Source organism: Rutilus rutilus, assembly GCF_951802725.1.
Source record: "Rutilus rutilus genome assembly, chromosome: 5".
In the NCBI taxonomy this organism is placed as follows: Eukaryota; Metazoa; Chordata; class Actinopteri; order Cypriniformes; family Leuciscidae; genus Rutilus; species Rutilus rutilus.
Genome location: NC_140213.1, coordinates 1450826 through 1477490, shown reverse-complemented (window position 1 = coordinate 1477490; position 26665 = coordinate 1450826). Strand labels below are relative to the sequence as shown.

General features: G+C 38.6%; 1 protein-coding gene across 4 annotated transcripts; it reads right to left on the bottom strand.

Moving 5' to 3' along the window:
• Window positions 1–212: 212 nt before the first annotated feature.
• Window positions 213–26665, bottom strand: ube2q1 (ubiquitin-conjugating enzyme E2Q family member 1). 4 transcript variants are annotated; one of them, XM_084409339.1, is made up of 13 exons: window positions 26152–26665; window positions 17661–17765; window positions 13748–13870; window positions 13344–13400; window positions 11918–12070; window positions 9123–9207; window positions 8972–9032; window positions 8792–8882; window positions 6561–6619; window positions 5853–5901; window positions 4915–5010; window positions 1977–2043; window positions 213–1267 (listed from the first exon to the last, which is right to left on the bottom strand). In XM_084409339.1, exons 1-13 carry the CDS (start codon window positions 26308–26310, stop codon window positions 1236–1238), a joined length of 1137 nt encoding a protein of 378 aa, XP_084265465.1. In that variant the 5' UTR covers window positions 26311–26665; the 3' UTR covers window positions 213–1235. The 4 variants fall into 4 exon arrangements, with proteins under 4 accessions (XP_084265465.1, XP_084265464.1, XP_084265466.1 ...); XM_084409338.1 differs by having other exon boundaries at window positions 11918–12073; window positions 26152–26607; XM_084409340.1 differs by having other exon boundaries at window positions 11933–12073; window positions 26152–26607.

The window sequence follows — 26665 nt, the reverse complement described above, 5'->3', positions numbered from 1 at the left end:
GATTATATCCTGTCAATCAAAAGAGAGAAGAGAAATGTGTCATCGGTATCAGTGGAGACATTTAGTATCAGTGCAATCAATCAATCAATCAATCAATAAATAAATATATATAGAGAGAGAGAGAGAGAGAGAGAGAGAATATGGAGTTTGATTCCTTGAGTTAAACGTGATGGAATGAAACGTCTAAAACAGCACGACAGATTACACTGATGTATTTCTTAAAATTCTTTATTCATAAACTTGATGCAAGTTTACAAATTGTACTGTACATGGTCAAAATTACACTTACAATGAAAAAAAAAAAAAGTAAAATAAAAGCAATATAACCAAAGCATGCTAACAGTGCATAACTGTGTGAACGCTCCCCGTGGACGGATCACACCGGCTGGATGAGGATCTGATCTGGAGTCAGCTGTTGAACACACTCTCTGTGTGTCAGACGCTTGAGCCGATCCTGAAACATGAGAGCGTTTTCCGGGATAAAACCTACGGGTTCGATCTATGGCTTGATGTCAGAGTGGCATTATTTATTTATTTTTAATTTACCTACACAAACAAAAAAGTGAAGCGGACATTGTCCCATGGGAGTTTCAGGAACACTTCCCAGCACGGCTCGGGAAAAAACAGGAATTATCCTCTAAAACCCGGTCAGCGATCGGAGGGAACGTTTGGGATCGCCTGAAGGGCTTGAACAGAAACACTGGAGAACAGCAGGACCGAGAGGAACACTCACTCTTCTCCTCTTTAAGGCATTATGGGTCACCGCCCAGCGTTCCCAACACATGCTTCACACCAGTCCACAACTCCAGGCTGTTCTGTTGGAGATGTGGTGAGGAAAGCTTCTGGAGCGTCAGAATGTCCGTCAGCTCCGTGTGTCTCGCATCCCAGGGTTTTTAAAGGCCGGTTCCTCCAAACACAGGATCACTGGCTCGTCCTGAACACAACGAGTCCACGGACACACACGTCAGTCAGCCAGAACGCTCTCAGGATGACGGAGAGGAGATGTTGGATCAGGAGCGCAGGAATAATGACATTATCTGAGATGATAAAGCAAAAGAACAAAGAAAAAGAGCTTTTCCCGTGGATCGAACTCGACCCGATCAAGTCGAGCGTCTTCGACCCAGTGGAAGTGACGGAGAACAAACGTGGCGGAGAGTTAAAAGAGGGATGAGAGGGAAAACGGGAACAAAGAGATGTCCACCTCGAGATACATGTTCATGTGTGGAGCGCTCGCTCTAGCCGTCCTCTTTCGGTGGTGTGTACCAGCCTGTGGGAGACACACACACACACACACACACACACGTTTACACCGCGAGCTCAGATGTCCGTGTCTGCTGGTCTACAGCGCACTACACACATTAATAACAAATACACACACTCCTAAAAGCCTAATCAACTCACTTGGACCAAAAATACTGATGATTCGGTTTGTTAATTACAATGTAACATGATCTTTTTTTAAATAAAAGGTTTTCATGTAATTGCATGTAATTATGCACAATTTATGGTAATTACATGTAACCTGCAAGAAGGACACTGTAAAATAAAGTGTTACCAAATAAAATAATAAAACAACAAATGATAAATAAAAAAATTGGCAACATTATTTTACAGTCTCCATGTTATATTACATATATAGTAATAACAGTAAATTTGACATAATTACAAGCAATTAATGCTAAGCCAGACCCATATTATATAGCAAATAGACTTTTTTAATTAAAATTACTCCAAGCTTAAATGTATAATGTGTAAGTATATAAATTACACTGTAACAAGTGAACCGAAAATGTCAGTAGGAAATGAACTGCACTCCTCAAATCATTTAATGGTGTTTAAAAATGTACAAATGACTCTTCTGTAAAGATGCCCTGTTTGTTCAGTCACATGATCTCCAGCAGAATGTTATTGCAACTCAAACTGTGAAATATCTGAAGATGAACAACAGTTTCCAGCCGTAAAGCTGTAGTTCTCACCGTTCTTCTCGTGGATCTGCACCAGTGATTTGTACGACTGCTGCGCTCTGGCGAGGTTGTACTGATTCTGAAACACAGCACATCTTCATTCTAGTCTCTGCTGTGCAATTATAATACGCTTTAATAAATAACCTGAAATGTGAGACACAAGTGCATGACAACTCCTGCCATCAAACTATGGAAGCTTGTTTCCGCCACGGAGTGAATCAATACATCAAATAAATAACGTAACGTTTCTTTCACAGTGGAAAACTATTTTTATATCCCAACATTCTAAGAAAAAAGTTTCTGCAACAGAATGAAACATTTAATTGCAATTTTTTTCTCACAATTCTGATTTTTTGCATTTTACAACTCGCAAGAAATCAGAATTGTGAGAAAAAAATTGCAAATAAATGTTTTATTCTGTAGCAGAAACAAGCTTTCATACCAAACACCACAATCAGACAAAACTATATTATTCCGCCACTGAATAAATAATAGCAACTTTTTATCTCACAATTCTGACTTTTCTTCTCACAATTGCGTGATATAGTCACAATTGCGCGATATAAAGTCACAATTGCGTGATATAAAGTCACAATTGCGTGATAAAAAGTCACAATTGCGTGATATAAAAGTCACAATTGCGTGATAAAAAGTCACAATTGTGAGAAACTATTCTGAGATAAAAAAAGAAAAAAAAGTCATTTTTTTCCTTAGAATTCTGACTTTATATCTCGCAATTGTGACTTTATATCACGCAATTGTGACTTTATATCACGCAATTGTGACTTTATATCACGCAATTGTGACTTTATATCACGCAATTCTGACTTTATATCACGCAATTCTGACTTTATATCTCGCAATTGTGACTTTATATCACGCAATTCTGACTTTATATCGCGCAATTCTGACTTTATATCACGCAATTCTGACTTTATATCACGCAATTGTGACTATTGCACAATTCTGACTTTATATCGCGCAATTCTGACTTTATATCTCGCAATTGTGACTATTGTGCAATTCTGACTTTATTTCATGCAATTCTGACTTTATCTCGCAATTCTGACTTTATATCGTGCAATTCTGACTTTATATCGCGCAATTCTGACTTTATATCGCGCAATTCTGACTTTATATCTCGCAATTGTGACTATTGCGCAATTCTGACTTTATATAGCGCAATTCTGACTTTATATCGCGCAATTCTGACTTTATATTGCTAAATTCTGACTTTACATCTTGCAATTGTGACTATATCACGCAATTGTGACAATATATTACGCAATTCTGACTTTATATCTCGCAATTGTGACTATTGCGCAATTCTGACTTTATATCGCGCAATTCTGACTTTATATCGCGCAATTCTGACTTTATATCGCGCAATTGTGACAATATATCACGCAATTCTGACTTTATATCGCGCAATTGTGACTATCACGCAATTCTGACTTTATATCTCGCAATTCTGACTTTTATTCTCACAATTGCGTGATATAGTCACAATTGCGCGATATAAAGTCACAATTGCGTGACATAAGTCACAATTGTGAGAAACTATTCTGAGATGAAAGAAAAAAGTCTCTTTTTTCGCAATTCTGACTTTATATCTCGCAATTCTGACTTTATATCTCGCAATTCTGGCGCAATTCTGACTTTATATCACGCAATTGTGACTATTGCGCAATTCTGACTTTATATCACGCAATTGTGACTATTGCGCAATTCTGACTTTATATCACGCAATTGTGACTTTATATCGCGCAATTCTGACTTCATATCACGCAATTGTGACTATTGCGCAATTCTGACTTTATATCACGCAATTCTGACTTTATATCGTGCAATTGTGACTATTGCGCAATTCTGACTTTATATCACGCAATTGTGACTTTATATCGCGCAATTGTGACTATTGCGCAATTCTGACTTTATATCACGCAATTCTGACTATTGCGCAATTCTGACTTTATATCACGCAATTCTGACTTTATATCACGCAATTCTGACTATTGCGCAATTCTGACTTTATATCACGCAATTCTGACTATTGCGCAATTCTGACTTTATATCACGCAATTCTGACTTTATATCTCGCAATTGTGACTTTATATCACGCAATTGTGACTTTATATCACGCAATTGTGACTATTGCGCAATTCTGACTTTATATCACGCAATTCTGACTTTATATCACGCAATTCTGACTTTATATCACGCAATTCTGACTATTGCGCAATTCTGACTTTATATCACGCAATTGTGACTTTATATCTCGCAATTGCGACTTTATATCTCGCAATTGTGACTTTATATCTCGCAATTCTGAGAAATAAAGTCAGAATTGCGAGATGTAAACTCAATTGTGAGATAAAAAGTCGCAATTATCTTTTAAAATGTTTTATTTTGTGGCGGAAACAAGCTTCCATACAAAACAGACTAAAGGCTTGATCACACCGAAGACGAGAACTAGAGCGAGACAGATGTAGTTCTAACAATCGCTCTAAATGTCAGAGAATAAGCGAGTCCACAGCTATAACGATAACGACGCTGAGGAACGATGTTTTTCAGCTGATGAAGGAGAAACACTGACAGCCAATCAGAATCCTGCTCTAAAGAGCTCGAGCATTTAAAGAGACAGACGCCAAACCGCAGCGCTTAATATAAACAGAACACGAAATTTAAGTCACTGGCCTTCATTCCGCAAGCAAAGATGGAGTTACGTCGCAATATTGGAAATCTTTCAGTATTAAATCATGAAGGCGAGCGAGTGGAATTATAACTATCTTTATTTTCTTAATATTGATCTTGTGGCCCATACGCGGAAAAAAATGAGAAGTATTTTGTGTTAAACAAGTTGTTTCGGTGTTTGAAATAATGCTATTGACTCAAACCCTGATCGTTCTGGTTCTGATTCTGGGTGTGAACGGGTCTTGAGTGAGATTACCTTATTGGCTCCAAACTGCACTCTTGCTTTCCCCTTGACTAAAGTGGCGTTGATCTGCATGATGACGGACTCTATGGAATAGGCACTGCTCCAGCCCTGAGGACACAGATCACATGACCGTCAGTCACACACACACAGCTCTCTTACAACCTCATGTCGTATGACAGACTAGCATCTGTACATCAGGACACTAGAGGACTCATATCAGGATTGTGAGCTTTTTAAATTAAAGAGTTTGATGCCCTTTGAAAACAGACGATTTCAGTTTAAAACTGAACATCAGAAAGAAATAATGCAGTCAAACCAACAGACTCCTTCAACATGTCTCACATTAGCACAGTTTATTCGCTATAGTTTAGAGAACGGTGATAAAATATGAGCAGAACTCAGTTGATATTTGACTGGTTTTGTCCGTCCTTCTGTTAGACTGTCTCACACATGAATTATGTTGAATATCTGTCAGCTGTTAAATTTAACTACACAATTAGATAATACCAGTTTAGCTCAACCAATCACCAAGCAATGCTTCATTGTGTTCAGTCTGTGTGTAAAAAGAGCATTATCAATTAAAGAAAACACACTTCAGCAAAACATGATCAGCTCAAAGTGTCCCAATCATTTTTGGGCCCAGATTGTTATAAACGTCACTGGTAGTCTCTGTATGAAGAGCTTCTGGGTGTAATATGTCACAGTTTACTTTATTCTGCTCTCCTCACTCACATTAATGAACTATAGTGTCCTGATCACACTAGTGGAACATATCACACATTATATCTGGTGTCTGAATAATCTTTGCTTTGACTGTGTATTAAATAAATGCATGATATGAGCCTTAAGTTGAGGCCTGTTACGTGTCCTGAGTGCAGAAGCTGGTCTGAGAAATGAAGGAAAGCATGATTGATGTGTCTGAGTCTCGAGTAGTGAACAGAAACACACACCTGTTTAGTGAGTAGCTCCATACACAGCGCTCCTCCACCCAGAACATACCTGAACACACACGACAGTTAACCTGGGCTTTATATACACACACACACACACACACTACAGTTAACCTGGGCTTTATACACACACACACACACACACACACACACACACACACACACTACAGTTAACCTGGGCTTTACACACACACACACACACACACACACAACAGTTATCCTGGGCTTTATACACACACACACACACACACACACACACACACACACACTACAGTTAACCTGGGCTTTATACACACACACACACACACACACACACACACACACTACAGTTATCCTGGGCTTTATACACACACACACACACACACACACACACACACACACACACACACACTACAGTTAACCTGGGCTTTATATACACACACACACACACACACACACCTGGGCTTTATATATACACACACACGTAATGAGATTCTACGTACAGTATGTAATAAACACTCTGCTTTATAATCAAACCCTAAGAGTTTGGCTCAACACACTGGATGTGTAATATAGAAACAATGCATAAATAAATAAAGATATATGTATACATTAGTATGAATAAAAATTCGCTTCTGTATACAAATGAGTTTGATTTCTGAGAGAATTAATAATATCATAAACAAAATGCATCACAATAACACTAATAGGATGAATAATGAATAATACCCTCCGGAAAGCACAGGAGAAACCACTCGTACGAACGGAGGATCGAAGGGGAAGTTATCCTGAAGACAGAAGAGAGACATTATCATCATTCTGGGAAAACCTACATTTAAACTGTACATATAAGCATTTGCACATTTAAAGGTCCCATTGCATGGATTATTTTATTATTTTAGAATGTTTCCTGGGGTGCCCTTATAATGTTAGTATGTTTTTTAGATCAAAAGTTGTTATAATTTATAAATAAAAGGCATTTTTCCTAGCCTGATTTTAGCCTCTGATTTGAACACTCTGTTTGAAGGGGCGTGTCTGTGTGAGACTGCAGTGTAAACGCCCACTGCTGTGATTGGCTGCTGTGAGACTTCAGTGTAAACGCCCACTGCTGTGATTGGCTGACATGCTTGCATATGAAATATTTAGCATTACATGTGGAATTCTCTCGAAAGCTTTTACTATTACAGCTATTATAAGTTTTTACTATTACAGCTATCGAGATTAACGAATCGTGAGAAGGTTTTTAAGTATTTAGATCTATTCCCATCACATAAAAGGTTGCAGTGATGAGCATTGAGCAGATGACAGCCTGTTGATCGCGTGAATGAAGATCTTATTCCAACGCAGTTTCTGCACTCTCACTAATGATTTCACCAATGCAAACATGAGGTGAGTACAGTAAGAGCTTCGTTGTGTAACAGCGTCATTGATTTCATAACGAGTTTTGGCAAGTGTTCAGATAAACTCGCGCTGTGTGATTGACAGCTTGGGCGATTGGAAAGGGATTGTTCTTTGATCACTTTCTGTATATTAATCAAAGTTTAAGTACGATTATTTTCATCCTACTAAGAGAAACGACGTGAAGTTGATCGTTTAGTCACTGGCTTGATTTACTGATGCATAAACAGTATTGAACGACTTTGAGAGAAAGATTATCTGTCTGAACTTAACCACACATAATTCACATAACCCACTGGTTCTTCAGAGGCTCGGATGAAGGAACTAAAAAAATACTTTTGTGTTCATTTGTACATCCAAACACTGAGCAACTGCCATGCTTCGTTTGCAAGCCATGATGTCTCTCGAGGAAAAAAAACAATATGGCGCTCGCGCAGCTCATTTTCTCATGGGCGGCCAAATTCTTTTTGCGGGCAAAGCAGAGAAAGGGGAGGTGACCTTTACCCTTACTAGTTTAGTTTATTTAGTTTAGTTTATTAGCTTATGACGACATAAGGGGAATATTTCTAGATTCGCCCGTCTGAGCTTTCTTTTCTCAAAAATACCCAGGGCTTGGTTTACACCCATCAAACCGTCTAGCCACTGGGGGACCATAGGCAGGCTAGGGGAACTCATATTAATGTTTAAAAAACCTCATAAAGTGACATTTTCATGCAATGGGACCTTTAATAAATAAGTTGAACAATTATGGAAGGTAAATTGTTGTCCCCTTATTTACAATGTATCATGAACTAAAGGCTAAACTCTCTCTCTCTCTCTCTCTCTCTCTCTCTCTCTCTCTCTCACTCTCTCAACTGTATATTCTGTCCTCTTACACTAATCCTAGCCATCTCACACACACTATCTAACCCTACCCATCTCTCACACACACACACACACACACACACACACACACACACACACACACACTAACCCGACCCCTAAACATACCCATCACACACACACACACACACACACTAAGCCTACCGATCACACACAAACCCTACCCATCACACACACTAACCCGACCCCTAAACATACCCATCACTCACACACACACACACACACACACACACACACACACACACACACACACACACACACACACACACACACACACACACACACACACACACACACACACACACACACACACACACACACACACACACACACACACTAACCCTACCCCTAAACATACCCATCACACACAAACCCTACCCATCAAACACACACACTAACCCTACCCCTAAACCTACCCATCTCACACACACACACACACACACACATACACATACACACTAACCCTACCCCTAAACCTACCCATCACACACAAACCCTACCCATCAAACACACACACTAACCCTACCCCTAAACCTACCCATCACACACACACACACACACACACAAACTAACCCTACCCCTAAACCTACCCATCACACACACATACACATACACACACTAACCCTAAACCTACCCATCACACACACACACACACACACGGGCATGACCAGCGAACTCACTTTGTAAGAGAAGTTGAGGAGTATGTAGTCGATTCCCTCCTTCTCCTTCAGCACCTGTAGGTCACTGTGCAGAGGACTGTCTGGATCCACACTGAACAACACACACACACACACACATACTTTCAGCTCTCTGAAAACTCCTAACACACACAAGCAAAAATGGGAAAATCCAGTTCTTACGTTCTTATCTTCACATGCCACTCGTACAGGCTGTCGTTGAACAGCTCCACTGAGTAGATTCCTGGAAAACAGAATAAAGCAGAATAAGAAGAGCGTTGACGCTTCCAGTGGCGACTCGTTCATTCACACATCAGTTATCAGGTGTCCAAACCGTTTTTATAACTCTGAGACCGGTAGATCTCCCTGAGCTCCTTCATGAGGCGATCCGACGCTTGAACTGATCCAGACACAGCGCCCTACAGGACCCGAGAGAACACACTCAATCAATCAATCAGATGCATTATTATTGACCCAATGCGCACATGAACTCTTATGAATCCCACAGCTCAGATTAATGAGCACTGGGAGCCCGACAGCTCAATGAACAAAACAAGACGTGTCGTTTCAAATATTTTAGATTCACTGTACCACTTTACAATCAGGTTTCATTTGTTAACATTAGTTAATTACATCAGCTAACGAGAAATAACAATCCATGTTAAAATGTAACAATTAATGCACTGTGAACTAACATGAAGATTTTAATTAAGTAACAAGCAACGGTTAATACATGCTGTAATACTGTTCATTGTCAGTTCATGCATTAATGTTAACAAATAAGAGCTTATTGTAAAGCAATGTCAAATTATTATTATTTAAGAAAAGAAAAGAAAAATGTAATGCTACAATACAGTCAAATCTTTAACTGCATTAAATTGTGTCATTATTGAATTCTCTTTAGTCTGTTTATTTGTGAGAAAATGTTTTTCAACGCCATGCCAGCTTATATGGTGAAATCTAGGTTACATGACAAAATACATAAATTAACTAAAAACCTTTACAGGATGTTTAAAATCAAGTCAAGTCAAGTCAGTCAAGAAAGTAAGTCAAGTAAGTCAAGTAAGTCAAGTAAGTCAAGTCAAGTCAAGTAAGTCAAGTCAAGTAAATCAAGTCAAGTCAGTCAACTAAGTCAAGTCAAATAAGTCAACTAAGTCAAGTCAGTCAAGTCAGTCAAGTAAGTAAAGTCAAGTAAGTCAAATAAGTCAAGTAAGTAAAGTCAAGTAAAGTCAAGTAAGTCAAGTAAGTCAAATAAGTCAAATAAGTAAACTAAGTCAACTAAGTCAAGTCAGTCAACTAAGTCAAGTCAACTAAGTCAAGTCAACTAAGTCAACTAAGTCAAGTCAGTCAACTAAGTCAAGTCAAGTAAGTCAAATAGGTCAACTAAGTCAACTAAGTCAAGTAAGTAAGTCAAATAAGACAAATAAGAAAACTAAGTCAACTAAGTCAACTAAGTCAAGTCAACTAAGTCAAGTCAACTAAGTCAAGTCAACTAAGTCAAGTAAGTCAAGTCAAATAAGTCAAATAAGTCAACTAAGTAAAGTCAAGTCAGTCAAGTAAGTCAAGTCAGTCAAGTAAGTCAAGTCAGTCAAGTAAGTCAAGTAAGTCAACTAAGTAAAGTCAAGTCAGTCAAGTCAGTCAAGTCAGTCAAGTCAGTCAAGTAAGTCAAGTAAGTCAAGTAAGTCAAGTCAGTCAAGTCAGTCAAGTCAAATAAGTCAAATAAGTCAAGTAAGTCAAGTAAGTCAAATAAGTCAACTAAGTCAAGTCAGTCAAGTCAAGTAAGTCAAGTAAGTCAAGTAAGTCAAGTCAGTCAAGTCAAGTAAGTCAACTAAGTCAAGTCAGTCAAGTCAAGTAAGTCAAGTAAGTCAAGTCAACCAAGTCAAGCAAGTCAACTAAGTCAACCAAGTCAACTAAGTCAAGTCAAGAAAGTAAATCAAGTCAGTCAAGAAAGTAAGTCAAGTCAAGTAAATCAAGTAAATCAAGAAAGTAAATCAAGTCAGTCAAGTCAGTCAAGTAAGTAAAGTCAAGTAAGTCAAATAAGTCGAGTCAGTCAACTAAGTCAAGTCAGTCAAGTCAAGTAAGTCAACTAAGTCAACTAAGTCAACTAAGTCAAGTCAAGTAAGTCAACTAAGTCAACTAAGTCAAGTCAAGAAAGTAAATCAAGTCAGTCAAGTCAAGTAAGTCAACTAAGTCAACTAAGTCAAGTCAAGTAAGTCAACTAAGTCAACTAAGTCAAGTCAAGAAAGTAAATCAAGTCAGTCAAGTCAAGTCAGTCAAGTCAAGTAAATCAAGAAAGTAAATCAAGTCAGTCAAGTAAGTAAAGTCAAGTAAGTCAAATAAGTCAAGTCAGTCAACTAAATCGAGTCAGTCAACTAAGTCAAGTCAAGTAAGTCAACTAAGTCAAGTCAAATAAGTCAACTAAGTCAACTAAGTCAAGTCAAGAAAGTAAATCAAGTCAGTCAAGTCAAGTCAAGTCAAGTCAGTCAAGTCAAGTAAATCAAGTAAATCAAGTAAATCAAGAAAGTAAATCAAGTCAAGTCACTGAACCGATTCGTTCAAAACCCCGGATTAGTTTAGTGACTGACGAAACACCACTGTACGTTATTGCCACATAGACGCGCAACTCTTTTGCAGTGGCTTGTTTGGAACTATTGTCCTTGGAGAAAGAGCAAAAACAAAGAACATTGACAATGTTATGTCTAAAATGTCACTTATCACAATATTCACTCTGTTTACTGAACTGTCATATAAAGCCAACATCACATTTGCAATCGCGCAAATTTTCTGGAAATGGTGGTTAATATCATATGTAATAAATATAAAAATACATATTCAAAAATCTCCTTTTATGAATATGGTAAATTTTGAAGTCTCGAGTCATCAAATCTCAACTCAAAATCAAGATTCAAAACAGAAGCTTTCATCAGAAGAGGAGTAGTTTGCTTGCCTGAGTTCACGAACAATTCATTTCAAAAGGAACTACATCAATCACTCTGAAGGCCATCAGACTGAACCTTCTCATCATAATCATTCAATCTCCATCTAATCAGGACTGTGAAACTACTGCTTCCAACAAAAGCCTCCATTTCACCCCACCAGAACCCCGAAACATGAGGAAAGTGACCTTACCGAATGAGCACTTACATTCAAGTGGTCCTGCCTCTGGTTCTTGCGGATCTTCTCCAGAATGGCCAAGTTCTCCTTCTCGATCCCATCATCCTCAGACTTCTTCCCATCCACCGGCTCCTCCTCTTTCATTTCATAGTGTTCCAGGTCGATGTCCTGCTGACAGAGAGCACATATATGATGAGGTCACTAGGGCTGGGCAAAAAAAGTAATTTTTCGATTAATCGTTTTTTTAAATGTGGTCGATTCAAAATAGATTTTTTTCCATATTTATTTCCGCAAACATTGAACATAAGATTTACGTTAATCTTATTACTAGTCTTCTCCAACCAAACAGTTGATAGGCCCTATTGACTTCCATAGTATTGAAAAAAAAATGAAGTCAATGGAGACCAGAAACAGTTTAGATACCGGTACCCATATTCTTCAAAATATCTTCTTTTGTGTTCAACAGAAGAAAGACATTTATACATGATGAACTATCACCCAAAAGCCAGTATTATTTTTCCTGCACTGTTCATAGGCTTGAAGCCTGCATGTTACAGCTAATGCTGTGAGATTTTATGATTGTTTTATCTTAAACAGAAAATAACCTGATCCTGTTTTATCAAGACATGCAACATTGTTCTGACTTGTCCAATTTTCAGCATACATTTTTCATCTCGCATCAAAATCCTGTCCATTCATTGTATGCATTTGAAATATAGAGTTGGGTTGTGTTTTAATGTACACAAGTGTACCTAAAATAAACAGTTTAATATACAGGTTTTTGACTTGTAAACTTATGTTCACTGTTCTTTTTTATAAATATAGGATTTATATTAAATCTATATTCATTGAGTCGAATTGAGAATCGAAAGTAAAATCGAAATCAAAAATCGAATCGAGAACCGAAATCGAATTGAATTGGAAGATCTGAATCGACGCCCAGCCCTAACGACACATTCATCATAATAAACATGAGGAAAACTAGGGATGCATGATATATCGGCATCGGACAATATGTGTTCATTTATAATGTTATCGTTATCGGCCTGATAAGAAAATTTGGCCGATATATTAAAGCCGATAAATAATGTATTATTTCCCTCAGCTGAGGCACTTCAGATGCGCACTGTTCAACATGATCAGCGTTCTGAGTTGCTTGAAATATGATTGGAATCACCCCAAAAAAGGAAAATACAGTTCAGTGCAACATGTGCAGCGCAAGTCCGTCATGTCGGCTACATAACATTATAATTGTGTGTTTGGGTCATGGCTTTTAATGGTGAGACTTTTGTTTTTGTAATCAGGCTCTCAAAAATGATATCAAAAATTTGGATTTAGATTTATCGGCCAATATATCGGTTATCGGCTTTGAAATAGAAAGAATTATCGGTTATCGGTATCGGACAAAATCGGTGCATCCCTAAGGAAAAAGGATACGAACCTCTCCCATCTCTTCCTCCTCTTCCTCCTCTGATGTGACCTCATCCGTGGTCCCAAGCTACAGGATAAAACATTCGTTAAAAAAACATCATAAATTAATTAATTATTTGCTATTCTGTCATTATATCATGTACTTGGGCGATATCCAGAGTGTCAGTGCAGTTCTATTTAAATGATCTGTTGTATGCATTTAGGTTAGTGTGTATGGTGTGTTACGTAGTTGGAAGGGCATTCACAATTTGTTGTATTTTAAATGCAATGACAATAAAGTTTTCTATTCTATTGTAAAACTTAAGTTTCACAATTCACGTAAATGCTTGTCAATTTGAGTAAAAAAATTATTTATTTTCTCTTTATAACAGTTCTGGTGGCTGGAGTTCCTACAACAGATGAATAGATGTTCACCTTGCGGTCCGGGTTCAGAGGCGCTGCGGGGAGCGGCTGGTCCAGCATCTCCACATCAGGGTGTTGGGGAAGATTATAGAGGCGACACAGATCACAGATCAGCCTCTTCAGCTGCTGCAAGAGCTGAAACACAAACACACACGAGCAAGCTCACCAATCACACCGAAACTGACCAACATGTCCCTGAAGCAAAGAGAAATAAATGTGGGAGCAAAATATACCCTCATTATCAACTCCCACATATTAACCCTTGAAGGAGTAGTTCACTTCAGAATGAACATTTCCTGATAATTTACTCATCCAAGATGTTCATGTCTTTCTTTCTTCAGTGGAAAAATGAAATGAAGGTTTTTGAGGAAAACACTCCAGGATGTTCCTCCATATAGTGACTTCAATGGGGTCCAACGGGTCGAAGGTCCAGATGTGAGTTTCAGTGCAGCTTCAAAGTCTCGACACGATCCAGCCGAGGAATAAGAGTCTTATCTAGACAATCCAGCGGACATTTTAGAACAAAATAATTACATTTATATACTTTTTAACCACTAATGCTCGTCTTGCATTAGCTGTGATGCGCCACACATTACGTGATCAGGTTGAAAGGTCAAGCGTGACGTAGGCGGAAGAACAGACCCAGTGTTTACAAAGCAAATGTGCAAAGACTGAGTCAAAATGCCAAATATAGTCAAAAATAAAAGGTAAAACAATGATGTCGGACGATTTTGAGTAGAAAATGGGATGTAGTTTTCTGCGTGAAGTGAAGTCGTGGAAGTGCAAGACCAGCATTTGTGGTAAAAGGTAAATAAATGTTTATTTTGTTATAAATGTCCGCTGGTTTGTCTAGATAAGACTCTTATTCCTCGGCTGGATCGTGTCGAGACTTTGAAGCTGCACTGAAACTCACATCTGGACCTTCGACCCGTTGGACCCCATTGAAGACACTATATGGAGGAACATCCTGGAATCCTTTTCCTTTGTTTCTTTTCGACTGAAGAAAGAAAGACATGAACATCCTAGATGACGTGGGGGAGAGTAAATTATCAAGAAATATTAATTCTGAAAATTCTTTAACGGAAAAGATCATTTCTGACACGGACCGCAACCACTGTCATGAACGGTTAATAACATGCAGGAAGAGATTTGGTAGCATTAGTCAAGTTAGAACAACAGGACTTATGGGTAATTTGTGCACAAGATCCGTTCCCTTTAGAGGGAAAAGACCAATCCTGTCAGAGAGTCCTGATCTCAACTCTACAATACAAGCAGATAGACTTTCACTTGCATGTAATGAAAACCCGACTGAAAATAAATCAGGCTTCATGAGGAGGAAGAGAGCAGTCGAGTTTAATACACACACACACACTGCTGTTCAACGCTTGGGGTCGGTGAGATGCGTTTTAAAAGAAATCAAGACTTTTATTCAGCAAGGACACATTCAATTAATCCAAAGTGACAGTAGAAACATTTATAATGTTACAAAAGATTTCCATTTCCTTTCATTCATCAAAGAATCCTGAAAATCCAGTCTCACGGTTTCCACAAAAATCATATTTAAGTTAAACTTATTGCGAATGAGCCCGTGTGTTTGCTGGACAGCGCCTTCTTCACTTTAGAGGATTCCTTTATACAGAAATGTATATCCTGTCCTAATTTATGAAACCCACGTCGTCCCACACCCGTATGAAGCTTTTCTTCTGTGTAACACAAAAGTAGAAGTTCAGCAGAACGACGCTGAGGCTCTTTTCCACGCAGCGACAGCTTAGCGGACGGGATTAACTTCACCAGGGTAGATGGAGTGGTGTAGTTTGACCACAGGACGCCTGTGATATTAATGACCAGTTCACACGGGATAAAGTAAACTCAGTAGATCTCAGTAAACCAGCAGAAGTGTGAGAGTAACTCGCTTCACACACCGCCGTCACTCCTGTCCTCATGTGTGTGTTACACTGCTTCCTGATATCACGTGCGCAAACACATATAACCTATATTTTTAAAACAGTTATATCCGGTCGAACGATGTATTAACTTTGACTGGATTGTGTTGGTAATTAACGCTAAAAGATGTTTGGTGCCTCTAACGAGTGCTGTCGATCTTCTTCTGATCTGATGGTGTGTGTGAAACACGTGAGTTTTACCACAGACTCGTTCCAGCGGCTAGAACACAACTGATGCTTTTCAAGCGTCTCCATACTTGGAAAAAAGCCGGAAACTACTTTTAAACACGGAATATTTACGTACATGTTTACAGCGGGTCTGTTCGCACGGGATCAGTACCACCTGAGGTCATTTTTCCGGACCTTTTTACTGAAGGTAAAACTCTCCGTAATCTTTCCTGACATTATCCGTAATGATCTCTGAGATGCACATTCAGACGGGAATAAAATCACGGAGAAGCTCTGGTGATTATTACTGTACCGCACCTCTCCATGTTACACTAGTCCCGTCCGGATAGAGCTTTAGACAATCGACTCCAAAAATACACCCATTGATATGATGATCATCGCTCATGAAACAACCAATTATTGAAGTCAAACCTGTTATTGTTGACGACAAACACGAACAAGATTTGGAGTGAATGAACATTTGATTGGCACAGAGCATTGTGAGTGTTCAGAAGATCCTGCCAAACGCCCTCTTTTGTGTTGAAGAACAGAAGTCACAGGTTTGGAACGAGACCCAGTAAACCATGACTTCCAGGTGAAACTAATCCTTCAAGTAGAACGAGTTTAAATGAGGAAGACTTGAGGAAGTCCACCTTCCTGTTTCACTCAGGCATGCAGTCCGTCTAGAAGTGTGCCGGAGTCCCAGTTAATCTAGTGAGAGCCCGGCTCACAGAGACTCGTGTGTGTGTGTGTGATCACCTGTGGTCGTCACTGAGAGTGCGCGCTCATATTACACTGTGTTGTGTGTGTTGTGTAACGGTCGACTCGATTACAGTGTAGCTCGGCTGGTAATCACTGTTTACTGCTGTTCAAAGCATCGTGATTACAACACCATCGTTAACACTGAGTATATTACTAATCACCTTCATTTACTGTCACTTGACATGAGAAATTAAATATGACTTGAAGAAGATCTAGTGTGTCTCTACTAGAACAGCTGTAATGTTGTGAATATGAATTCATAAATAACACGCATTCATTATATGCGAGTATGAAATGCATTTATTATTATGATGGATGAATTGAAATGAACTTTTCTTCCCAATAAAATAATTATTGTTTTAAATATTGACCGATTAATTTCCTCATTTGATTATTATTGTTGGTATTCTTTAGTAATGTTATAGCTCATTAAACGAGGGGGGGAATTAACGGACAAAGTAATGCTCAGTAATGTAATGTTAACCCTACACAGATTAGATGCCCGTTATCAGCTCTTCAGCACGTGACTAATTATAACCAATGAGACTAACGACCTGTCAGTCACTCAGCCGAGGTCATCCGGGTCACAGCTCCTCGCTTCCGTCAGGCAAACGCTTGAAACTTCTGTCTTGTCTTTTAAAATTCGTGATAAAAATAGTGGTGAATTAATTAATTCAATTAATTGTTTTAAAAATACATCTATTTTAGCCTGATTATGAGTATTAATTGTTGCTGTTTAAAGTAACCGGCCAATTACCCTTATCCTTCTAAATTGTTCTCTTTTAAAAGTTGCATGTGAATGAACTGACTGGAATTAATTTACATCCATTTTGTTGTTAATTTCTATTTATTTGTGGTTTTTATGAAAGATGTAATCGAGCCATGGGTGTAAAGGCCGGCCCAGAGCCGCTAGACGAGTCGATGAACGTAACAGCACAGGTGAACAACAGCACAGGTGAACAACAGCACAGGTCTTCCTCAACGCCACCAGACGGAGTTTAAGGAACAGTGTAGAGTAATGTCAGTACAGTGAGAAGAGTGTGATCGTTTACCAGTGTGTTTCCCTTCCTCACGTCCTCCAGCCGCTCCAGAACCTGGGTCAGACTCGGGTCATCGGAGTCCACGAACCATATCGGGGACGTCGAGGGGTAGGACTCCTGCAAGACGAGGCCAGAGAGGTTACACCACATTACCCATAGTGCAACACTGCAAATCTGAAGAGCTTACACCACGAGGACACATTACCCATAGTGCAACACTGCAAATCTGAAGAGCTTACACCACGAGGACACATTACCCATAGTGCAACACTGTAAATCTGATGAGCTTACACCAACGAGGACACATTACCCATAGTGCAACACTGTAAATCTGAAGAGCAGAGCCAGTGAGAGCTTGGGACTGGGCCGATCTGCTCGTGATCCAGCTCTGGGCTTTACACGCTCAGAAGAAACGGTTCTCCGCAGAACTCGTAATGGGTTATTCCACGTTTTCAAGTGATAAAGTATGTTTACCAGCGGTTTAAATCATACAATTTAATTGAAATTAAAATAGAATTAAACTAGCTAAACCCATAGCATGATCTCACGATGGGTCTCTACATACACTACCGTTCACAAGTTTGGGGTCAGTAGGAATTTTAATTTTTTTGGAAAGAAGTTAAAGAAATTAACACTTTTATTCATCAAGGACACATTAAATTGATCAAAGGTGACAGTAAAGACATTTATAATGTTACAAAAGATTCTATTTCAGATAAATGCTGTTCTTTTGAACTTTCTATTCATCAAAGAATCCTGAAAAATAAAATGTATGGCGGTTTTCACACAAATATGAACTGTTTTCAACACTGATGATAATCATAAATGTTTCTTGAGCATCAAATCATCATATTAGAGTGATTTGTGAAGGATCATGTGACACTGAAGACTGGAGTAATGATGCTGAACATCCAGCTTTGATCACAGGAATAAATTACACTTTACTATATATTCACATAGAGAACAGCTATTTTAAGTTGTAATAATATTTCACAATTTTTACTGTATTTTTAAATCAAATAAACGCAGCTTTGCTGAGCAGAAGAGACTCTTTTAAAAACATTAAAAATCTTAGCGACCCCAAACTTGTGAACGGCAGTGTATAAACTCTTCTTCTGAGTCTCCTAATCCTGTTTCTCTTTTATTTCATAGTTATGTTGACTTTACTGTCAAATGTGGCTAATAGTAATAATAATAATGACCGGTAATGATGTTATTCCAACATTCCCATATTTAAGCAGGTCCAGGAACTTCCATTAAACATGCTCATATTTACATATCTAGATCTATATAAACTTCCATAAACCCTGGACAGAAAAGCTCCGGCAGAAAGCTTGTTAATCCTACACTTTATTCTACAGTAAGTGCCTTAACTCAGGCACTGGGATATGAGGGACCAAAGGAGTCAGGAGCACTGGGATATGAGAGACCACAGGAGTCAGGAGCACTGGGATATGAGGGACCACAGGAGTCAGGAGCACTGGGATATGAGGGACCACAGGAGTCAGGAGCACTGGGATATGAGGGACCACAGGAGTAGGAGTTAGGAGCACTGGGATATGAGAGACCACAGGAGTCAGGAGCACTGGGATATGAGGGACCACAGGAGTCAGGAGCACTGGGATATGAGGGACCACAGGAGTCAGGAGCACTGGGATATGAGGGACCACAGGAGTTAGGAGCACTGGGATATGAGGGACCACAGGAGTAGGAGTTAGGAGCACTGGGATATGAGGGACCACACTGGGATATGAGGGACCACAGGAGTTAGGAGCACTGGGATATGAGGGACCACAGGAGTCAGGAGCACTGGGATATGAGGGACCACAGGAGTTAGGAGCACTGGGATATGAGGGACCACAGGAGTAGGAGTTAGGAGCACTGGGATATGAGGGACCACAGGAGTCAGGAGCACTGGGATATGAGGGACCACAGGAGTTAGGAGCACTGGGATATGAGGGACCACAGGAGTAGGAGTTAGGAGCACTGGGATATGAGGGACCACAGGAGTAGGAGTTAGGAGCACTGGGATATGAGGGACCACAGGAGTTAGGAGCACTGGGATATGAGGGACCACAGGAGTTAGGAGCACTGGGATATGAGGGACCACAGGAGTAGGAGTTAGGAGCACTGGGATATGAGGGACCACAGGAGTAGGAGTTAGGAGCACTGGGATATGAGGGACCACAGGAGTAGGAGTTAGGAGCACTGGGATATGAGGGACCACAGGAGTTAGGAGCACTGGGATATGAGGGACCACAGGAGTTAGGAGCACTGGGATATGAGGGACCACAGGAGTAGGAGTTAGGAGCACTGGGATATGAGGGACCACAGGAGTTAGGAGCACTGGGATATGAGGGACCACAGGAGTAGGAGTTAGGAGGACTGGGATATGAGGGACCACAGGAGTAGGAGTTAGGAGCACTGGGATATGAGGGACCACAGGAGTTAGGAGCACTGGGATATGAGGGACCACAGGAGTAGGAGTTAGGAGGACTGGGATATGAGGGACCACAGGAGTTAGGAGCACTGGGATATGAGGGACCACAGGAGTTAGGAGCACTGGGATATGAGGGACCACAGGAGTAGGAGTTAGGAGGACTGGGATATGAGGGACCACAGGAGTAGGAGTTAGGAGCACTGGGATATGAGGGACCACAGGAGTTAGGAGCACTGGGATATGAGGGACCACAGGAGTAGGAGTTAGGAGGACTGGGATATGAGGGACCACAGGAGTAGGAGTTAGGAGCACTGGGATATGAGGGACCACGGGAGTTAGGAGCACTGGGATATGAGGGACCACTGGGATATGAGGGACCACAGGAGTCAGGGACGTTTAGTAGGATCAGGGTTTGTAATACAGTTATTTTAACTACTATAATAAGTATATCGTCGCTGTCGGGTGGAAACCTCGTATGTCCAAATTTGGTCAATTTCATATTTTTTCACAAATCGATGCTATTGGTCAGTCCCCACGTGGTTCTGTTATTTTTACAAATTATTAACCAATCTAAAGTGTTGAAAATAGCTTGAGAGCAAATCTCGTAACTCCATTGGACACTTAAACTGTCTGAGAATCCTCGTAACTCCACCTCTTCTTCACTCCGCGGCGGGAGCTTACGCGGCATAATCCGGCATTTTGTCTCCTCAGGATTGAACGTCGCAACGATAAGAAATCCTCGTCGAGCAACACGTAAAGCAAGCCTTAACTGATTTTATCTGTGTTAAACTATGATATCAGTTATTGATGTATTTTAAAGGTCTACGTATTATAGGCTTATTATTACTAGGCTTATTATATGTGTGCATTGTTTTAAAATGTATCTAATATAATACTTGAATTGAAATAAATGTTTTGGATACCAGCATTAAATTATTGTTTTTATTATTATTTTTAGGGGTGACCCCGAATAGTCGAAGATTCGATGCTTCGATAGGAGGAGCCTGATTCGACTACCGATCTCATGGTCGAATCTTCGCAGAGGTGTTATGAAACGAGGATGCCCCTTTGGCTATATGAGGGCGCTCAATTTCACATAGAACTAGCTTTTATGTCAATACGTTAATATTCAGCCTATTATGATAATGCTGTATATAAAAATGTGCAAAGAAAGAAGCTTTTAATAAATATTTTTTAACGTGCGTGAATAAATCCAAACACCCCGTGATAGATTTAAGTTTCACTTTCGATCCGTGACCGACAGAGGAGCGTCTTCGCGGCAAGGATTTAAATCTTTAACAATGTCTGGGATAAGATAATCTAAAGTGTGGATGTACACCATCAGAAAGGATATTCTCCAAGGCTGGATTTAGCATCAGGAAAACCATTATCGCACTTCTGCCGGCCAACGTTAACACGTTTCACGCATAGACTGGGTTTCACGTTAGAATGTATTTTATCCGCGCGCACAATTTGAAAAGACTCCAACGGACGCAGACAGAGTGAAAGACTGGATTTGTTCTCTCGATCAGGAAGGGTACAAGTGACTTCAAAACTTTTCAGCCAGTTCTAATTTGATTTTTGGATGCTGTGAACATTTTTAGCTAAAAAGACTGCCTCTCCAGTTTAGCATTTATTGTTGTTTCTGCAGTTAAAAAGACAAAGTTGAAAATTCTGGCTACTACCGTTATTTTAATAATTTATTTATTTTTATTTGATTTATTAATCTGTCAGGGTTATCTAATCTAACTATTTGTGGCTTGTGTTTTGAATATATGTTCCCCAGCACTTTAGGCATTTTGCACACATTTGCTCCTCATCTTGTGACTTGATTCTAATTTATTTCGTTTTGTATTTTTTATTTATTAGAAATTGGTATAGGCCTATTCTGTTCTAATTTAATTTTAGTAAATTAATTGTTTATTTTTTTTCGGTGCATCGATGTTGTGCTGTAGGCTGGCCTGCTCGCACAGGTACTTTAGCCGATTTAATTTGATTTGCATGTGAAATGCAAATCCTGTCTGCAGTGTGACCTTTCTGGAGTTATGTTATTTCTTAGCTGTATTGATCCAAAATGTTTTTATACATTTTCTTCTATATCTTTATGTGATTTTCTGTACATCACGGCTTTGAAACGTTAAAGCCCCGCCCCCATACACATGATTCGACTATTAGTCGACTATAGGCAAGACATGACGATTCTGATTCGACTATGAAAATCCATAGTCGGGGACAGCCCTAATTATTTTACTGACTGGAAGTTGGCACTGTGCATGTAAAATACCCCAAGTAGCAGGTTTTATTTATGGAAGAAAAAGGGTCTGTCTAACGTTACCGGCGCCAGTAGCAGCTAAGCCTATCATTGCATAACTCTGTCTGTTTTTTTTAGACAATAACGAGTTAAAATAGTTAGGTTAGATACATTTGAGTAGGCCTGTTTTGTTAAAAATCGATTGCTGTAATGCTTTGGTGCAGAAGGAAGCCCGTGAGCCACGGTAAGTTTGCGTGCAGATTAGGCAAATTTCCGCCTATTAGACAGCCTAGTTACCTCATCGTTTTTTGTTCTGCTTCACGTATAGCTCTTAAACCTTTAAAATAGAGTTTAGGAAGATGTATGTAACCACAGTCGTTAGCTTTGGTTAACTATTGAAGCCTTTTCTCTTGTCAAAAGGCTCAACGCGACCGCCGACTTTGTTTGCGTGCAGATTAATTTCCGCCTATTTTAGACAGCCTAGTATTTTGGTATTGCATCACTCATATCTCTTAAACCTTTAAAATAGAGTTTAGGAAGATGTATGTAACCACAATCATTAGATTTGAATATCTTATCTCTTGTCAAAAGGCTGAACGCGACCGCAGACTTTGATGAACACTGCTGGCAGCAGCGACGTCTGTGTCCGTACCGTTCTCATCAGTGACAGCGTAACCTCGTATCTCCCCGCTCCCAACTCATAAAGCCCGTATCTCCGATTAAACATGATTTTGGGGAAATGTTGTGTTAATGTTGGTATACAACAGTATATGATAGCAATATAAGTTATAATACCAACTTTAATGATACAATGTTCAATAACTCAAAAAATATGCAGTTTTTTTTATTTCCTGAAAAATAATGGTTTTGGAGATGCGAGGAGTCCACCCGACAGCGACGATAGAGTCTGTATGTGCGAGACCGGACTGTAAAATAAAGGTTTCATTAGTCAACAATGAAGAATACTTCTAGACTACAGCATTTATTAATCTCAGTCTTAACATTTACTGATACATTTCTAAGCTCAAAAGTTGTGTCTGTTAGTATAACTAATGCACTAAAAAAACACTTTGCATCTTTAAGCATTGTATAATGTTTGTTATTAAAGTGTGTTGCTATATTAAACGTACTATGTCATTTTTTCGCCGCTAGGGGTCGCTAACCTCTTACAATAACAAAGGCGTAGTTTGATGACGCAACATTTGCTAAGAATTATGGATCTTGTCGTCAACGTCAAGCCGACCGATCTAATAATGTTTATGGATGACTGAATACATCGATGCTTTTATCATGACTGTGATATGAAGCAGGTCGGGATTGCTAAGAGACAGCTAGCAGCTCCACACGCGACGCGAGTCCCGCGGATATAAAAGGAATAAGGACATTTCATTCTACCGAACGCAAGTGCAGAATTACTACTCACAGGTCAGTTTATTAGACAAATTAAGCTTGTGAGGTAACGCAGCGCTGCTTCACTCTGTCTAACGTTACACTAGCACACTAAACTGCATTTGAATGTGTTGAAATTTGTGTTAGTTTGTCTGTATGAGACTAGCATTAAGCTAGATCAACATTAGAATAACATACAGATAGTATTCTAACATTTTATCATTGTTGAACTATATAACATTGACTAGTTTTATGTAAATGTGCTCACCTGTTTAATAAAGTACATGTAGGAGCGGTCGAAGTCTCGGACGTGGAGCTCTCGGCATCTCGAAAACGCCGCGCTGATATTGATTCTCGTTTTAGTTCTCCTTATTTATCCAAAGTCTGCTTGCCATGGTCCATAATGTTTGAGCGAAACAACAACAGCATGCAGATAGACATTACGAACTACACAGTTGTCCACGTCTGTCGCCTTGGTTACTATCAGAGGGCTCTGGCTGCTATGGCAATACGAGCGGAAACCAGGGACAACGCGGATATGACAACATTGATGGCGACAAAACGGAAATAAAGAAACGGTCCGTGTCTTCGAATTAAATTACAAATTTCTCCTGGTTTGAAAGTTGTTGGAAACTGTCGGGATAATGTAAGTACACAACTAAACAAAATATATAACATAGATATAGTGGTTTTTGCTATTTTTAAAGCAAAAAAATTACATATTGTACCTTTAAGTAACTACATCTTGTTTAAAACATGCAGCAAGTCAAGAAAAAATTGAAATAATAAATAGTACTATAGTGAGTAAAAAAATTATAATAATAATATTTTACACATTTATAATATTAATTTTCACCAGATAAATAATACAAATAAAATTAAAAATAAATATAATAAATAAATAAAAAGATTTAGTAAAGGGTTTAAATACTACTATAAGTAGAAAAATTTAAAATAAAAACATTTTACGTAAAAAATATATATATTTTTAGCATGTCTAATATTCGTTTAGTATAAAATAAATATATAAATTAAATAAAAAATAAAAATAAATATTAAATAAGTACTATAATGAGTAGAAACCTTTACATTATTATTTTAAGAAAAACTAATTATTTTCCAAATAATATTTTAAGCATTAAATATATTCGTTTTCACAGTATAAAATAAAAGAAATATTATAATAAATGAAAAAAAAAAGATTTAAATAAGAACTGAGTAGAAAAAAAAAAGTTACATTATTATTTTCCAAATATTATTTTATGCATTTCTAATATTCGTTTTAAGTATAAATAATAATTTAAAAAATATATTTTTTAATAAGTACTATAATGATCAGAAAAACAGTTACATTATTATTTTTAAGAGACCAAATACTTTCCAAATATTATTTTATGCATTTCTAATATTCGTTTTAAGTATAAATAATAATAAAAAAAATAAAAAAATGTTAATAAGTACTATAATGATCAGAAAAACAGTTACATTATTATTTTAAGAAAAACTACATAAATATTTTCCAAATATTTTACGCATTTAATATATTTGTATATACAGTATAAATAAATAAAAATATTAAAATAAATAAAGACAAATAACATCTAACAGTACTATAATTAGTAAATATGTTTATTTCATTATTAAATATGTTTCATAAATATATTTATATTTAAAATAGAATCAACTAATTTATAATAATAATAATAATAATAATTTAAATAACTTTAAATAAGCACTAGCCTATAATGAACACAAAAAAAAATTCACATTATTATTTTTAATAGACCAAAAACTTTCCAAAAAATATTTTATGCATTTAATATTCGTTTTCACAGTATAAAAATACTATTTAATAAATAAATATAAATCGTTTTAATTTACTAACTAAATAGTTAGTATTTTTTAAAAATATTAAAAATAAAAGATTTAAATAACATCTACCAGTAATATAATGAGTAGGATTTTTTTTTTTTCAATAGACCAAATATTTACCAAATAATGTTTGACACATTCATAGTGTAAGTTTTCACAGTATAAACTGAGTCTTTCACCATGATAATAAACAGCTGCCTATGAAGTGTTATGATATATGATCATGATCATATGTGTGGATTGATGACGTCAGAGTCGCCACAGAAAATGGCATCCGGAAATTAAGAAAGCCCATGAAACGAAACACCAGAACTGGGTCAGTAAAGGTCTCAGAAGTGCGCACTTCACAATAATGACTCCTGATTGATTAACTTTAAGATAATAAACCTGAGGTGAAGCTGGTGTGAACACACGGAGCCGAACACTGATGTTTACCGACGCGAACGCGCTTGAGTTCGGCTATTATCGGAGCCGCGCGCCCGAACCCACCGTGTGTTGTGATGAAGAGTGTGTGTGTGTGTGTGTGTGTGTGTGTGTGTGTTCGGTCTCACCGTGATGTTGCAGTGGATGATGAGCAGCTTCTCTCCGGTCACGTTGAACTGGCAGCTCAACTCGTCCGGCTTCCAGTCCAGAATCCTGAAGCGTTCGTGGTTCGGGTCGAAAATGGACTCCAGAAACTTCAGCTCGGCCTTCAGTCCCGAAACCGACATGTTCCTCTACTCATCTCCGGGCATCAGGAGCCGAGAAACCGAGAGAGCGAGAGAGAGGTGGACAAAAGAAGAAGAAGAGACGCGCAGTTGCGATCACTCCGCCGTGTTTTTGTGGATGTCAGTGCAGAAATAAAGCTGTTTAATCTCTGAACGCGCTTTGAATAAGTTCCTCAGGTCTTTGCTAGTACAATCCGTCGATTTAAAACGCAGATCTGGAGCTCAAAGTGTCATAAATGTGTGTGTGAACGCAGGATCTTGTGTGTGTACGACTGAGCGGAAGCTGTTTTTTTCCCCTCTGGGGTTTAAAGATGGAGGCGCGCGTGGAGGACCCGCAGTCCCAGCATGCACCGCGGCC

Coding starts and splice junctions, on each gene's coding strand:
- ube2q1 (XM_084409338.1), bottom strand. CDS start 26,310: ATGTCGGTTTCGGGACTGAAGGCCGAGCTGAAGTTTCTGGAGTCCATT. Junction 5,902..6,560: donor TCTCCTGTGCTTTCCGGAGG/GTATTATTCATT, acceptor GTGTGTGTTCAG/GTATGTTCTGGGTGGAGGAG. Junction 5,011..5,852: donor TGGAGCTACTCACTAAACAG/GTGTGTGTTTCT, acceptor CTGTGTCCTCAG/GGCTGGAGCAGTGCCTATTC.